This window comes from Microplitis mediator, chromosome 9 (genome assembly GCF_029852145.1).
Source record: "Microplitis mediator isolate UGA2020A chromosome 9, iyMicMedi2.1, whole genome shotgun sequence".
NCBI lineage: Eukaryota > Metazoa > Arthropoda > Insecta > Hymenoptera > Braconidae > Microplitis > Microplitis mediator.
Window position 1 is genome coordinate 17,253,829 of NC_079977.1, and position 18,011 is coordinate 17,271,839.

Sequence of the window (18,011 nt, forward strand, 5' to 3'; positions counted from 1 at the left end):
GGCCCATTTTAACCGGCTCCAGATACAAACTCTAAACTCCAACGCAGGAAATCGTTCAAGTTATAGAGTATGGTACACAATGAAACACAGTTCCATAATTGGCGTGGTCCAAGTGAACCTCACCTTTATATAAAATCGTCGTTTTTCATCTCTCGCCACACAATGTAACTGTTTCATGTCACTTGCATTAAAACTGCGAGTCTTCTGTCTGTCAGTCGAAAAGACCAATTTCGAACTAATGTCAATTTCCGGATAACCATTGATCAATTTATTCTCTAGAGACGAAACTGTTTTGTTCTTACCCACTGCATGGATTCTTAACTTTATTTCATCCCAGTCAAAATCAGATTTGTGAGGAGTAACCCAGAATGACTATAAGTCAATCGATAGTTAGATTAGCATGAGAATACGATTTAGACTCAGTCACAATACTTCGCTAATTCAACTACAACTGACCAAACTGTCAGTTGAATTTGATCTTGCAGTATTGGGCTTAAATTGTCGAGTTTCAATTTGCTCGAGATATTGAAACTACGCTTCAATGCAGGAAATTATCGGACATGTTGTGTGGCACAGGATGAAACACGATATCAGACTTCTTGAGATGCCAGTCTACTTCACTGACTCTGGAAATCATCTTGTTTCATCTCTTGCCGTTGAAATTCGGGGAGTCCGGGATACGACCCATCTAAGCGAGTAATTGTTCCTCGTGGCATTATAAGCATCGAACGTAGATTGTTTTGATCTATTGAGAACAAACTTGACATTGTGAGCCCTCATAGTCACCCATAGTATAAATAATACACTTTTTTACAGGGGTGCAATATTTTGCCTGATTCGGATAAGTTTTGAACAAAAATTTTAATATGATTGTATACAGAAATATATGAGGAAAATTCAAACAAAAAAAAAATATCCATGGATAGTATAAATCTATTATCTTCTATACAGAACGTTCAATAACAATAGATATTTGCAAGCCTCAGAATTTAATTAGAGATTTTTTAAAATAAATTTTCATGCAAAACGTTGTTTTTTTTTTTTTTTTTTTTTTCGTTGCATAGTTTCAGTTATTTATATAAACGATGAAATTTTATAGACAATATTTCTTTATCTTCAGTTGAATTTTATATTGAAAATTTTATCGAAAACACATTTTCCAGAGATGAAAATATTGTTATTTTTTGACAATGAAATAATAAACAATGCACAGACAAATTTATATATTTTCTGCGCATGGGAAACTTGTTGCCAATATAATTCCTTTTGCGTGAATTCATTTTTAAAGCTTTCTAGCAACTGCGAGATTAAAAAAATACATGTGAGCTTGGGAAAAAATATGAATATTCATAAAAATAATAACAATAATGCTCATAGATATTCGTGAATATTAAAAGAGCTGTCGTTTTACACAAGTGTTTTTTCCGGATCGGTCACTGGAAATAATTTTAAGTGAGAGGAAGTAGTATTAAGCTGTCACTTGCAATTAGCGTACGCTTAGTTTTGAATGACTTTGAATTATGACAAATCGAGAATCGGATTAAATTTTTCGTTGACTATTGTCTTTTAACTAATTACGTCAATTTCATACTTAAAATTTAATTATTTCAAACAAGGATGAATAAGAAGTATTAAAAAAAAAATTAATGTACAATTTTACTTGGTACTTCAATAGTTATTTTTCTGTCTTGAAGGAATAAATGCCATCTTTATATGAGTATAATAGAGTGTCCTAGAAAAATCAACTAATTTTTAACTTCCCGCTAAGAAAATTGAAAAATTTCAAAAATTCGGGGAGCTCAACGAGCTCGAAAACAGCGGGAAGTTTTGGGGCTGGCCCGCAGGGTTAACCGAGAGACCGATTTTTTCTTTTAATCTCATAAGAAAATTCGTTGGGATAACATATTTAAAGAACCCTCTTCAAAAATAAACTCAAAAAAAAAATTTTTACCAAGTCGCTCATGAATTTTGAAAGTTCCAAAAATGATCATATAATTATATAAGCACGGAAAAAAAAGAACTGTTGCTGCAACAGGACCTGGTCCTGAGGCAGCAACAAGACTTAGTCCTGTTGCAGCAACAGGAAAGTCCTGTAGTATTCACAAGATCAATCCTGTTGCAGCAACAGGTATATTCCTGTTGCAGCCACAGGAATATTCCTGTTGTAGCCACAGGAATATTCCTGTTGCAGCCACAGGAATATTCCTGTTGCAGCCACAGGATTATTCCTGTTGCAGCCACAGGTCTACTCCTGTTGCAGCCATAGGAATATTCCTGTTGCATCCACAGGAATAGTCTTAAATTCATAATGAGTATAACATGTAAATTTAATTATATATATCAATAGGGGAAGGGAGGGCAAAATGGTCCCCCAAAATTTTTAACATGAAAAGTGTTTGAGGCGGGGGGGGGCAAAATGGGGCACTGAGGCAAAATGGGGCACTGAGGCAAAATGGTCCCCCAAAATTTTTAACATTAAAAGTGTTTGGGGCGGGAGGAGGGGCAAAATGGGACATGACGGTAAAATGGGCCACTGAGGCAAAATGGTCCCCCAAAATTTTTAACATGAAAAGTGTTTGAGGCGGGGGAGGGGCAAAATGGGACATGACGGTAAAATGGGCCACTGAGGCAAAATGGTCCCCCCAAAATTTTTAACATGAAAAGTGTTTGAGGCGGGGGGGGGGGGCAAAATGGGGCACTGAGGCGAAATGGGCCACTGAGGCAAAATGGTCCCCCAAAATTTTTAACATTAAAAGTGTTTGGGGCGGGAGGAGGGGCAAAATGGGACACTGAGGTAAAATGGTCCCCCCAAAATTTTTAACATGAAAAGTGTTGGGAGGCGGAGGTAAAGTGTTCCTGTTGCAGCCCATTTCACCCCCCTCCCTCCCAACACTTTTCATGTTAAAAATTTTTGGGGGACTAGTTTGCCTCAGTGTCCCATTTTGCCCCTCCCCCGCCTCAAACACTTTTCATGTTAAAAATTTTGGGGGGACCATTTTGCCTCAGTGGCCCATTTTACCGTCATGTCCCATTTTGCCCCTCCCCCGCCTCAAACACTTTTCATGTTAAAAATTTTGGGGGGACCATTTTGCCTCAGTGGCCTATTTTACCGTCATGTCCCATTTTGCCCCTACCCCCCCCCGCCCTAAACACTCTTCATGTTAAAAATTTTGGGGGGCCATTTCCCCCCTCCTCTTCCCCAATTGATATATATAATTATATTTATATATTATACTCATTATGAATTCAAGACTATTCCTGTGGATGCAACAGGAATATTCCTATGGCTGCAACAGGAGTAGACCTGTGGCTGCAACAGGAATAATCCTGTGGCTGCAACGAGAATTTACCTGTTGCTGCAACAAGATCGATCTTGTGAATACTACAGGACTTTCCTGTTGCAGCAACAGTTCTTTTTTTCCGTGTGGTCCGATCTAGACCTTTTTCCCTGGGGTGGCAGCAATAGTTTCTATATTATCTATAAGATCAATATTGTGCTGAAAACTTCTGGTCAAAGTATAAATGTTGAAGCATTGCATGCTTAGTAAATATTTTTGTGATTTAAAAAATTGAATAATTGAAAGCGACTTTGAAAAATTATTGATTACGTTCGAATTGGACTGTTGAGATAATAGTTTTATTAGGTTGGGGTGAGGCTGATAAATTTCCTAAATGAGGGAAATAATTGTCACCCTAAGGAATAAATTACATGAGAGTAAGTTGAGTGTCCAAAATAGCTTATAACCAGATTGTATTGTATATTTGAAATTCAATATCTTAATGTTTAATCTCGGGTAAAATTGATAAATATTTATCTTTATTCGATATCAAAGTACTTAATTTCAACTAAAATCATAAACAATAAAACTTGCATACAGCTCTTGGTAGATAAACGCAAATAAATTTAGTAAACAACTGTAAATGTTAAATAATGAACTATTTACCGAACGTATGAAAAACAATTCAAAGAACTATTTAAATACTAACTGCAAATAATTCAAATACATCTCGATGCAAACTAACACACGTTGTGTTGATAAAATTGCTTACACATTTCTGGACCAAAACTTGCGCTAGAAATTACTTACAGGCACTATCACGTGGCTTGCGCCAGATTTTCTCTCCAATTGCTGCATACATATATGCTGTAGGCCAGGCGAAGGGGTAATATGACAGATATAGATACATAGCGTTATTATAGAACCAGTTGTCGAGTCTATTAATATTTGTAACTGGTACATAAATATTTGTTTTTGTCTTCGTGCAAGTGCAATATATTAGTTGTTTTCTGAGGCTTAATATATACGAGCATACGCTAATAAAATAACGTAAAAATAAATAATGTTCTGATCGGCGGGGTCTGATATCGTTGGGGTCACTTGACATGGAATATATGTAGCATCTATCAAACTATTTTACTGATTAGTGTCTTGACCAACAACTTTTGACGTTAACTGTGATATAAGTAAGAGACCGCACTTAAATTAGGTAACAAATTTAAAGGCAGGGGAAAGTCAAACCGGTCTGATAATTTTTGTTCTAGTATAGCGAAGACTTAATCTCTTTCAAGTGGCTATAGATATGTATTATAGGTGACAATTAACTAATAACGGAGAAAGGAGTTTGAACATCATGATCTGAAATTTCGGAGGATAAAACAAATTACATCCAATTTAAGGGACAGGGGGAGGGGTCAATATTTTGATACGATCTGTTACAAAATGAGGGTAGCGGTTGACGAGTTATTCCAAATGAGTTACGCATAAGCACAGCTCCTAAGTGAAAATCATTGCACACTTGACCTTGAACTATAGAAAGTAATGAAACATAGCCAATAATAAACTACACGGAAAAATTAGAACCCGAGTGGTTACTGTTCTGCACCCGACAGTAAGGTTTAAAAAAAAAATGAAAAAAAATTGAGTTATCACCGCACTGAGTGATGTGCGCACACGAGTCAGTCAGGTTCTGAATAGAAACCAGTGTGGTGCAGCACCACAATCCAAGCACAGTAACCAGTCTGGTGCTGCACATGAATGACTTCTGTGCAGCACATGAATAAGTTACGTCTTAAGAATTCTTAGCCGAAGATTTTCGAGCACATTACTGACTAATGTGTATCACGCGTATAGTTATGGTTCCGCACTGTAATCATTCGGGTGCTGCACACGAGTCAGTATGGTCCGAGACCGTAAGATTTCTTTTTTTTATGGTAGAAACAGATATTTAGCAAGGGTAGGAAGAATTTTGTATCTAAATTTAGTCAGCTTAATTTTGATTCAATATTTATGTTGTTCATAGTCGTATAATATGTATGACATGCTGTGTTGACTTAGTGAGGTTAAGTATTTAGCATCTCGCACACACAAAATCATTTCACTTCATAAACTTACAAAAAGTAGAATCGAACGTATTTTAATTTATGATCTTTTGAATAGGTTAAACAATCTTTTATTATTTTGTTTTATTCATTTTTTATTTTTATTATTAATCTTATGAATAATATAACTCCACTCCCAATTTTTTTCAGTGGTAATTACATTGGCTGCAAATTATTTTACGTATTACAGAGAACGGAATGTAAATTTATTCCAAGACGTTAGGTGTAAATTTAACATTTAAAAAGAAATATTGTATGGTTTTTTGTTTGCTTGTAAATATTTTAATCAAAACACAATTTAGTTTATTTAGTCACCTTTATTTACTTTAGATGTCAATCATTTTCTAACCTTTTAGTTTTTTATTTATATATGCAGAACACTACTCATTCGTGTGCGCACGCGAGCCATTCATGTGCGGCAACAGACTGGTTACTGCGCTCCGATTATGGTGTGGCACCACATTGGTTACTGTTCAGAACCTGACTGAGTCGTGTGCGAACATTAATCAGTGCGGTGCTAACTCAATTTACTTCTTTTTTTTTTTTAACCTTACTGAGTCGGGTGCAGAACAGTAACCACTCGGGTTCTAATATTTCCCTGTAAGTACATTATCCCCTCTTATTGATTCTCCTTCCCTTGGGTGTGTATAAGAGAAATATGATGAAGATGATCATGATGATGATCATCATCATGTAGGTGTCTTTGTATAGGTGTAATGGTGTATCGCATAATTAATTTTTGTACGAGTAAACTATGTAATTAAGAAATTTTGTCGTGAGAAATTTTTGTGCGCGAAAAATTTTCATTTGAGAAATTCATGCTGAGAAATTATCGGGGATAAAAAAAAGCGGGGAAACCTAATGCTCAATATGAGGAATATAATTGAAAAAATAAATACAAGATCCAAGATTATTTTAGAGTGACGTTTAATAAAATACATGACTAATAAAATATTGTAATTTATTCAATTTAAATTGAATTTTTTTAATAAGTTTTATATTAAAGTTTTGTTATTAATTTTTAAATTTTAAATTCTATCTAACTAATGTGGTGGGAGTGAACAACATTTGTTTCATAATTTGTATACGTGTCGTATAATAAATTCGTTATTTAGTATTCAAAAGTGATCTAAACATTTTTCAAGAGTGCTCACATTTTTTTCTGTAGTTGAAAAAAAAATATTTGAAATATTTCACTAGCCTGATTAGTACTGAACTAAAAAAAAAAAAAAGTACGAAGTATCATTCAAATTTGACGGAAAAAAATATTCTTCTACTCAAGTATTTATCAGCATTTTAAATTCAAACATATACGAGCTTTTTTATCTCTGATTTAAAATAACTAATAAAAAAAAAATTAAAAAAAAAAGTTTAATAAAAAATCGTTAAAAACAAAAAAAAAATATATAAACATTACAGTATATAATTATATGAAAAAGCTTTTCCCAATAAGCTTTTTCTTTGAACAATTGACCCAGAATTTCAATAGGTGGATTTTAACTGTCAACAAAAAAAAATATATATATCTATATATAAGGGAATAAAAGTGTAGGGTTTTGCATGTTTATAACTTACGAAACGGTACCAAAATGATGAATAGTCAATGATCAAGTAAAAATAAAAAAAAATAACGACAGAGGTAGTGAGGCTGCAAACTGTGCCGACCATGTCAGAAAATAGTTGAAAAATAAATTTCCGTGGACTTGGCTGTTGGTGTCAAGAGGTCGAACGTAACTATTGCAAGTGATCGTCTGTACTATTTCTTCTTTCGGAACTTCCATTGATTCGTAAACTATAAAAATAAATTTTGAATGGACAAAAAAATATTCAGTGAGTCGATTATATACTACAGTATACTCTCAATACGATATACAGAAAATTGCTGACGAGTCGAGAATCGCGTTGCACGAAATCCAATGAACAGGAAATTCACTTCTGAATAACGCGAAATAGATGACAAAAAAAATTAATCGAAAAATAAAATTATTTCTCGAGATTGCGTACAGGTCAATAAAAGTGGTTTATTTTTATTTTACCTGTTTTTTTTTTGTTTTCAGGGCTAAGAAAATCATCTGGACGAGAAAAAAAAATAATACAAACAATAAAGAAAATAAACAAGAAGAACGGCAGAGTGAAAGACAATAAAAATAAAATTAAAGAAATAAGGAGAGAAGACTAAGGCAACCGGAAACGTACTCGCGGGTCTTTCGTGCTGTTGTCTGCAGGAGGGGGCGGTGGTGGAGGAGGAGGCGGAGGTGGCGGGTGCCGCCGACGTGACTACGAACGTCGCAGTGCTGGCGGTCGGGGTGCTTCCGGTCTTGCCACCATCAGCTCCTCGGTCGCGGGGAGCGCGGGGGGTTGTGGCCCCGTGGTGGGGCTCCCCTCCTACAAAAAGCGCCAAGGTATGCAATTGTTCTTTTTTTGTGACAGTGTTGGACAAACAATCTTTTAATGACACGTTCATTAACTTCAATAAATTGATCATAATTGACGGGACATATCAATAAAATTTCAGCGTTTTATATTTCTCAGATACTGCACAGAGAAATTGTTCTTGTTTGAAATGCTATGGTGTCATAGTAAAGCCGGACCATGCTGGCGATCTGTATTTTACTATAATCATAGTAATTTTTGCATGTGTTCATTTCATTTTCTGAAGGTGGCCAATATGGCCCAGCTTTACTATGACACCATAGAATTCTAAACGAAAAAAAATTCACCGTATGTATTACAGATTATAATTTATAAAAGAAAGTATTTTTCTATGTAAAAATAACTACAGTCGAATTTCATTAACTCGGACAGTTAGTCTACGGAGGAACGGAAATTTTCTGGAAATTCTGACTTATCGAATGCTACTTCCCCTTTAAAGAATAAACTACACGCACGCGCTCTTACATCTACGCGTGTAATTTGTATATAAATATATACAGACGCATACAAATGTATAGCATCGGTCGGAAGACAGCTTAGCTCATAGTGGAGGTCAAGGCTGAGGGAAAAGTCCGTGTTAATGAAATCCGACTTAATGGATTTCAACTGTAATAGATCGCGAATCGTCAACCTTCGGTAAAATTAAATAAAAATATCTATAACAACTACACTGAAAAAAAAATATTGCTGTGATAGCAATACCGTTAGTTTATAATAACCATCTAAAGTTTGGAAAATCGAAGATTGTTAATATAGCAATGCTTCATTTCCGCAAAGGCTAGATTGCTATTTTACCCATACAATGTTTTGTTAAATCAACTATATATATAGTAGTTGCTAAGGTAATACGTATTGCACGGAAAAAAATTAATCGTGAATGCAACATGATGCAGTCTTGGTAAATAAACATGATGAAATCATGTTGCATTCACATGATTTGTCATGTTTCGGTTACATGATAGTCATGTTGCGGTAACATGAGAAAATCATGTTGCATTCACATGATTTGTCATGTTTCGGCTACATGATAATCATGTTGCGGTAACATGAGAAAATCATGTTGCATTCACATGATTTGTCATGTTTTGGCTACATGATAATCATGTTGCGGTAACATGAGAAAATCATGTGGCATTCACATGATCTGTCATGTTTCGGCTACATGATAATCATGTTGCTGCCACATATTGTCATGTAACCGAAACATGACAAATCATGTTGCATTCACATGATTTTCTCATGTTACCGCAACATGATTATCATGTAGCCGAAACATGATTATCATGTGAATGCCACATGATTTTCTCATGTTACCGCAACATGATTATCATGTAGCCGAAACATGACAGATCATGTGAATGCCACATGATTTTCTCATGTTACCGCAACATGATTATCATGTAGCCAAAACATGACAAATCATGTGAATGCAACATGATTTTCTCATGTTACCGCAACATGATTATCATGTAGCCGAAACATGATTATCATGTGAATGCCACATGATTTTCTCATGTTACCGCAACATGATTATCATGTAGCCAAAACATGACAAATCATGTGAATGCAACATGATTTTCTCATGTTACCGCAACATGATTATCATGTAGCCGAAACATGATTATCATGTGAATGCAACATGATTTCATCATGTTTATTTACCAAGACTGCATCATGTTGCATTCACGATTAATTTTTTTCCGTGTGATATATTTAAAATACGTATGGATATATTTACAATCCGCATTGGTATATCAACCATTTAGATTGCTATACAAACAATTTGGATTACTATAATAGCAATTTGTAGAAATCGTTAAAACAGCCATACCAAGTATGGGGAATATAACCAGAGAACAATTCTTTTATTTAAAATTGAAGATAGTTAATGCAACAATCTAGTATTACCAAGTTAACGATACATTTCGTTATGACAATGATCTACCATTACCAATAGGGTAAACGCACCAATTATTGACCGATCAATGTTTTTTTTTATAACAAGCTGTTCAGTTGGTAGTTTAAGATTTTGAACTTTCTCACGAAAAATAATTTATTATATTTTGTCTATATTTTTCTCGAAACTTATTTTTTGTACATTTTAAAATTTATTGCTTTTAGTTTAATGTTAAAATTGTAAAATTCTCACGACGGCCCACTCGACATCTGTTTAGTCTTAAAAAATTGTATTTTTTCGGCTCCGTAGAGCTCACACCGATACATTTCGAAACACACTTACGGGAAAGAATTAAATAAGTTTTAAGCAAAATGACATTTTATAATGTATGACCTTCAACCTCTCAGCGCTCCTTTAGCCTCTTGGGTCCGTCCCAATTGACTCACTTACATACCACTTTCTACAGCCCCTTTTTCCCTTTCCTTTACTTAGTTACCAATCACTCGTGTTAATTTTCCTTCTACCAGTTGTAAACCCTCTCCAGTTTTTCGCATCCGTTAAAATTTGTACAACCAAATCATTTTCTAAGTTTGTAAGTTAGTTTCCATCAATGTACTGTATCAGCAATACGTCTATGACTAGTACATAATAAACTCAACAATAAAATTTACCTGAGCCGGGTCTCAATTTACTCGACTGTCCTTATATTTATTTAAATATTAAGTGAAAATATTTCACAACAAAATAGTTGTGAGTCTGTTCACAAGCTATAAAATAAGTATGAAGTTATAAGCTGAAATTAATAATGGATTTTATTGTAGTTAAATACTTGATTATTGATAATCTGATTCTATTTTTATTAAAAATTATCGAAAATATATTTATTTTATTGTTTCAATATTAATTTATCAAAATCACCAGTAATTTACCGGGGGAACCCAATAAATGACCGACTGTTCTCCGATAAATTGACCGTTGAAATGAATTAATATTGTCTCAAAGTACATATATGCATGTAATTGACTTTATTAAGTACTTTTGAAGCATTGACATAATTTAAATAGACTTTTCATATCTTAAATCTCACTTTTTTCATAAAAAAATAATAATGATAATAATAATAATAATAATAATAATAATAATAATAATAATAATAATAATAATAATAATAATAATAATAATAATAATAATAATAATAATAATAATAATAATAATAATTAAGAGTAATTAAGCATACATCATAGTTCATTCTTTCTAACAGTAAACTTGATTCAATCTCTACCGATGAAAATAGTCAAAATTTCTGAAATAAAATTTAATTAGAAAAATATATGGTGACTTAGTGAAATATTGAAAGAAACTAAATTAACTAACCAAAAAAATAAAAACAAAATTTAAGATATTATTTAAAATACGGATATACTTTTTACATTAATAATATTGAGATTAACTAAAACATTGAATGATTAAAGTACTTTGAATACTTGACAGATCTACTTTTGAGGTTAGGACTTTTAATTATAAATATGCAGTCATTTATTGGATCTTGATAAAATCAGAAGTTCCAATACATGTCCGAATGAATTTTTTACTGGGTAAATGACCTCTGACAGATCCAATACTTGACCGGTTTTGAAATAATATTAAAATTCATAATTTTACTTTAACTATTCATAAAAGTTGACATCTGATCATCAACTAACGCAATAACACAAAAATATTCAATATTTAGTCAATTAATGTCATTAAATTCATTATAAAATGCACTCACCTTTCAAGCGTATCCTAGTTATTCTTCACCGGTTTATGGTTAGACTCGTTGTAAACAAACACATAATATATATTTGATCGTGGTTGTCAAGGGGCAATGCTCTGCGCAATTTTTCATTGTGAAGATCAAATACAATATTTTATATTTAAATTACATCTGAAACCAAAAGACCTTTGTAAAATATTAATTACTTAACTTTTATACACATCAGTCAACTAACTGGTATCCGATCAACAAATGGTGCATTTACCCTACTTCAGATGGTTACGATAACCACATTTTTTTTTTCAGTGTAAGTATAAATACTGAAAAAAAGGTAATGCTGTGAGAACGATGTCGTTTACTGAATGCCGGTAGTTATTGGAATCGCGGTTTCTTATCCATGACTGACGTCGTTGTCAGAACTAAACTGTCTTTGATTCTAACCTATTTTGATATTAATTTAACAAATTTTTAGTGAATGATCCAACATTACTGAGAATTGAGTCTACTTGTTAATGTTTTTGAATCAACGGAGTAATTTAATTATTCCCACATTTTATGAATTTCAATTAAAAAGAAAAAATTATCAAGTTAAATATGGTTGAAATGTGGTTGAGCTGACGACATTATGATTATTTTAACAATTATGTTATTATCTTTATATGAGTGCACACCTCAAGAGCGAAAGTACTAAGGGTGCTGTACTAACGGTTTATCTTGCGCGACTATTTTGCTCGCACTAAATCATTTTCCAATATTTTACACCTAGAACTTTTGTAGTTGCATAAATGTATATTTTGTTCCAAAAAAAAAATATACTGTGTCAAAACTACGCTTTAAAAACTAGATTTTTGAGAGGCAAATTTCAATTTCCTTGATTTAAAGGAACGGATTTTGTTTAAAATGGGAAGTATTTCAATTGACTATTTTCGTGACTGAGAAATGGCATCGTCGGAAAATACAATTTTGTTTTCAATATACGTTTCATAACTTCAAGAACTAAGCAGTAAAAAAGTATTGTTTCTGAAGATGAAGATAACTCTAATTCAAATTGAAAAATAAGAAAAAAAAAATGGGGTGTCAGACTGGAGAGATTCAGCTTTAAGACTCAAATAACTTCCAGGGAAAAATGTATTGGATTTACTGAGATCTACGTATATTAACTTTTAAAATCTACGTACAAGAAAAGAATATAATGTTATTTTTTTTTTATTTTAAGATCGTAATTTCATAATGCAACATAGAATCAGAGGACTTTACATACGAAATTAAGTTTTTTATAATGTACCACCGTAAATTTCATTTAAGAAATAATACTAACGATCTTCTTAATACTATGCTCTCAGTTGTATGTATAAATCACAAATATCCAGTAGTTTTCGCGGTTAATGAGATAAAAAAAAATGTCTCCTCGATTATTAGTATTGATAACAGATAAAGCAGATGGCTATCAAACAGGGTTCTGTAATAATTAAACCGAAGACAGTTCAACCGCGACAGTTCAACCTAGCGACATTTCAACTGAAAATAACCTGGACCCCCTTGTTTAGGTGCCCTCTTATCAGGGATTTTTTGTCGGTTGAACTGTCGTTCGGTTAAAGTGTCCTCGGTTGAACTGTTGCGGTTGAATGTCTTCAGTTTAATAGTCGCGGCACCATCAAACAGAAATCAACTCAGTTCTCAATAAACGATTTTCTAGGGAACAATTATAAGCTATTGTAGTTGCACTTCAAAATACTTTTTGTTGTGATATATTTACCTTTATGAAGCACATGGAAGAATGTAATGTTATTTCTTCTTATTTAAACATCGTAATTTTTGTGATTTAATATGGTAACGGACGACTATACTTTCAACATTATATTTTTTACGATGTACCATAATAAATTTCATTCAAAAAATAATAGTACAAGTACGTAGTGAAAAGTCATTTGCTTCTCAGTAAATGATATTTGCTGTTGAAATATAAATTATTGTAACATCGCAAAATCTACGAGTTGATCAAGTAGAACTTTGTTTTCTTTGCTAAAATTAGGGGAGGAATGGATTTGGTAAGAATACAGAAGGGATCTTTTCAATGAATGATTTATATTTAAATTGAAACAAATAATCGAATAGTTCGAACTGAGATTCAAACCCAAACCGATTCGGTGTCACTTCAAGAGATTTTCCAGCTATCCTTTCCGGACCTCTGCCTAAGTCCGTTCAATTTATCTATTTGCGTTGAGCCACTCGGTCTGTTACACAGCAGAATTTTTATAGTGGCTATTCAGAAGTGGATGTAAACTAAGAAAAAAAATCAATTTTCGCAAACGACGCTATTGAGCTGTGAAGAAAGTAGTTAATTTAAATACTTTTTATTGCAAATAAATCGACCATACGAAAAAATATTTATATACTGACATAAATGCCTGAAAACTAGCATACATACAACAATACTAAAAATGAAAGCCATGAATGAATTATTTCGCGGGGATATTTATTTTATCGATCGGACCTGTTTCTTAAATTCGAAGGAATTGAAATCTGCCACTCAAAAATCCAATTCTTAAAGCGGAAGTTCAGGCGTCATTGAAATAATAATAAGTAGTTATGACACAAAGTATATGGCGTAGCAAATGCCAAAAGGGCGTTTAAAAATTTTTTTTTGTCAATCAATTTGCAAACATATTTTAAGCTTAAAATGGAAAAAAATTATCGAAGCCCAAGAAGCTTAATGTTTATTTAATCGGATTTTATCACAAAATAAATATTTAATTTTAATGCTCAACCAAATGAATTTTAATTTTAATTGAAATTGAATAAAACAATGAAATACTATTCACTACTAAGGCGCGAAATTTCAAAAAGTTTGAATATATATTTTATCATCGTAACCATATTTCAAATCATTCAAACGTCTTAGATTTTTTCATTTTAGGAGCATTCAAAAGAGTTCATTTTATCTTAATTGAAATCACACAAAATTGCTTTAGAAAGGGTACAGGAAAAAAATTAGATTATTTTCAATAATTCCAAATAAGGTCAAATGAAACTGAAAAAAAATTTTACTATTTTATAAAAATCCAGAGAATAAAAATTTTTTTGCCGAATTTTTCAGTACTGAATTTCGTTCTCCCACTTGGCCTCTTTCTACATTTCAATTTTCCACCCTTCATATTCATTCTGTTATTGCTTCAGTGATATAGTATCATTTTCATATTTTGTAATAAAATACATAGATTTTTTTTATTCACCCTTTTGGCGTTAATAAAAATCTTCTCAAAGCCAAAAGGGCGTATATCCTGAAACTTTTTTTCTTATTGATTGAGGTTTTAAGCAATTTTGAGTTGAATGGCAAAACAAAAAATTTTTGTACGCCTTTTTAGCACAAATCCCTATTTAACTGCTTTTGACATTTGTCACGCGATATACTTGTTTGAATCCAAGTACAGTAACTTTATTGAAATAAAAACATAATTCTTGTAGTAATCGTAGTCATAAGCTCAACCAAATTTCATTCGACTCACTTTGTATTTGTAATTATCACGAATAATTTCATTCTTTAACTCAATAATTTCTATTTTCCACTAAAACATTGACAAGTTGACTCAACTCTTAATATTGTTGGATCCACTGAAAATTTGTTGAATAGATATCGAAATAGGTTAGAGTCTAAGATAGCTTAGTTCTCACAACAACGTCAGTCACTGACAAGAAAACGTTTTCCAAACTACGAGAATTATGTCAGAGAACTGTTTTTTTAAGTTCACTGCATCCAAATGCCTATCGGCATTCAGCCAACGAAAACATCGCTTGCACCGCTAACTTTTTTCTCAGTGTACCGAATTCTTGCAGAAATAAATACTTCTTTTAAAATCTTGTCATTATTATTTTCACGATGTTCAAATTGTAATTTTTCTTAATTAAATTCAATACAAAGGACTATTGTAAAATTTACGATGTTAACATGACAATTTTTTTTCTGTGTCAAGTTACATGCACAAAATTCCCTAGAATTTTAAAATATTATTACAAAAATATAAAACCAGTAATTGTCTTTTGTACGATCCAATTAACAATAAAAATAAAAATTTATTATTAACTTAAATTAAAATAAAACACGACCAACTATTCATTCATATTAAAGTAAAAAAAAATATGCTTATATGTTGAAAATAATAAGAGAAGTAATATTATGAAATTAGCAATTAAACTCAATAATTTTCAATATCTTCCATTTCAATAGCTATTGATAAATTTTCCAATAGCCTCAAATCGATAATTTGTATTTATTAAAATTAATGAACTGTATATACACTATTTTTATCCGAATACTTTTCTCCTTATCCTAAATGATCTATTTTCCATTCAAAAAAAAAAAAAAAAAAATTAAAACGATTCGCTCACAAATGCGTCACCTCTAAAATTCTATGCATTCATAAACAACTTCATTGAAAAAAAAAAAAAAAAAATCAACTGCAAATAAAGCAGGCATTGAATTTTTTTAACTATCAAACCCAAAATAAATATAATGCAAATGAAAAAGATAATTATCAAATTAAAACAATTTCAGGAAGTGCAGCAACATGGAATCGAGACCGTGGACGTGCAAAGGGTGGTCGTGGTACCGGGGATGGCTCAACATTTTTGGGCGCCAACGTCCCCGGAAATTATCCACCGGGATATCATCAGGGAGTCGGCGGTACAACCGGATATCATGAGGTCATTAATATCCTTGGAAAACGCAATAAAGCTGGTACATTAACAGGAATAGATCCACCGCCAGGTGTTTCGGAGACTGAGGACGACAACGAAGAAGAAGGTGCACCTAAAAAACCACCACGTCCATTGTACAGAAGATTCATTAATTACGTCCGGCAAGCGTGGACTGGCGTCAAATTCGCTTTAGGTAAGAATTTATGAAAAAAATTGCTTTTTATAATACATTGTAGTTAAATTACACTTTTTATCTCATAATGAGTCGTTAAGAAATTCATGATTAATTACTGTTAAGTAATGAGTAATAAATTAATACCTTCTTGGCTTTCGTGTTAATGAATAATTATTCAATCTCATTACATTAATTTTTATTGTAAGTAATGGGTTTATATTCCATTTTACTTCTTACTTTTTGAATAAGTAATGAATTAAAGTCTTACAATTACATACGTCAAAAGCGAAGCCTCGAGTGTGTTCTTCTGAGATGAAACGTTTTCATGGATGTACTTAAGTTAAATCACCTACCGTTAATAAATGTAACAGTGAAATGACATAACGAAGATAATTTATAAGAATGAAATTTTACACACAGCGATTTTTTTTTTTTTTTATTGTAAGTCGCTTTTTGATTGCTGGGGTCATTAGCGAATATAAATTATTAGGAGTGGAACGTTAAGACTAAGGGTTTTTGTAAGGTTGGCGGTAGGCCGGATCTCGGAAAACCGATTTTTTCAGCTAACACTGGGATTCGAACCACGTCTAGTCAGTTACCTAATTCGAGCGTTAAGCCTACTTTACCCCCCCCCCCCCCCCCACGAGTTGCTCTAAACTTTGATTCGGCTTGAATAATTAGAGTATGTCTCAGCTCGGAAAAGTAGAAAAACTATCAGGGGATGAACAAGCGGGTAATTGCCTGTTGGGAACCCGAAAGAAACAAGTGGAGGAAACCCTTTACATAGGGTATGGGAAGAAGTTACACCCCACTACTAATCCTATGCAACCATGTTGAACAGAGTCTTTGTATTTCCTGAGATGGTAGTAGTATTTGGCCCAAGAAAGGTAAGGACTCGTGGTGGCTGTGGTTAGATACCATGCGCAATTGAGATTTTTGATTATACCTCCGGTTTATGTCCACCTTAGTCGTCACCTGATCATATTTTTCATCTGAGTGCCGTCTGGGGCGGGGATAGAGATGGCTCCACAACACGTGTATACCTAAAAAGGCGCGGAAACGGTCTTCCGTAAAACGGAAGCGAACTTCGGTCACGTTACATTAGTTAATCAAGCCTACTTACCTTTCGGCCATGGTGACTGATTATGTTATTTTAGTTTAGTCCTCAAAGTGGTAAAATTGATCGTAACTACTACTTTGAAGACTAAGCTAGGATAATTTTCTATACTGTTGTCAATCTTCAAATTCTAAGTTGATCCTCAAAAACCTCATTGAGAACTTTGAGAATTAAATCCAAATTTGGTTTTTGAATCGGGAAGGTCCATTACGCAGATGGTAATAGAATATATAAAATGCAATGAGCCAAATAAATTCTATCTGCATATGTTACTATAGATCCGTATAGATTGGAAGCCTATTTAAATTCTTCTCGTTTAAATGTAATGAATAAATTGAAAGGCATTGTATAAAGTTAACTGACATCTCTTTCTATTCTTAAGTATTCTTTGTTTCTCTCTAGCTTTATCAATCGCAAGTTATGTCACTTTCGTGCTAAATAAAGAAATATCATTTTTACTGTCATGTTGATTAACAATACTTGTGTTTCATTATTGGCAACCAAAATCAGATTTACGTGACAATAGTACGGATGTTCTATTTAAGATGATCTGTGCAT

General features: G+C 32.8%; 1 protein-coding gene across 1 annotated transcript in view; it reads left to right on the forward strand.

The window, feature by feature from the left end:
- The window catches only part of LOC130674217 (uncharacterized), a 161,749-nt gene that overhangs the window by 44,770 nt on the left and 98,968 nt on the right, over positions 1-18,011 (forward strand). Inside the window, exons 2-3 of the mRNA XM_057479486.1 lie at positions 7,561-7,782; positions 16,019-16,354. Of these exons, the coding sequence (XP_057335469.1) occupies positions 7,561-7,782; positions 16,019-16,354 (558 nt within the window). The remainder of the gene's footprint in view (positions 1-7,560; positions 7,783-16,018; positions 16,355-18,011) is intronic.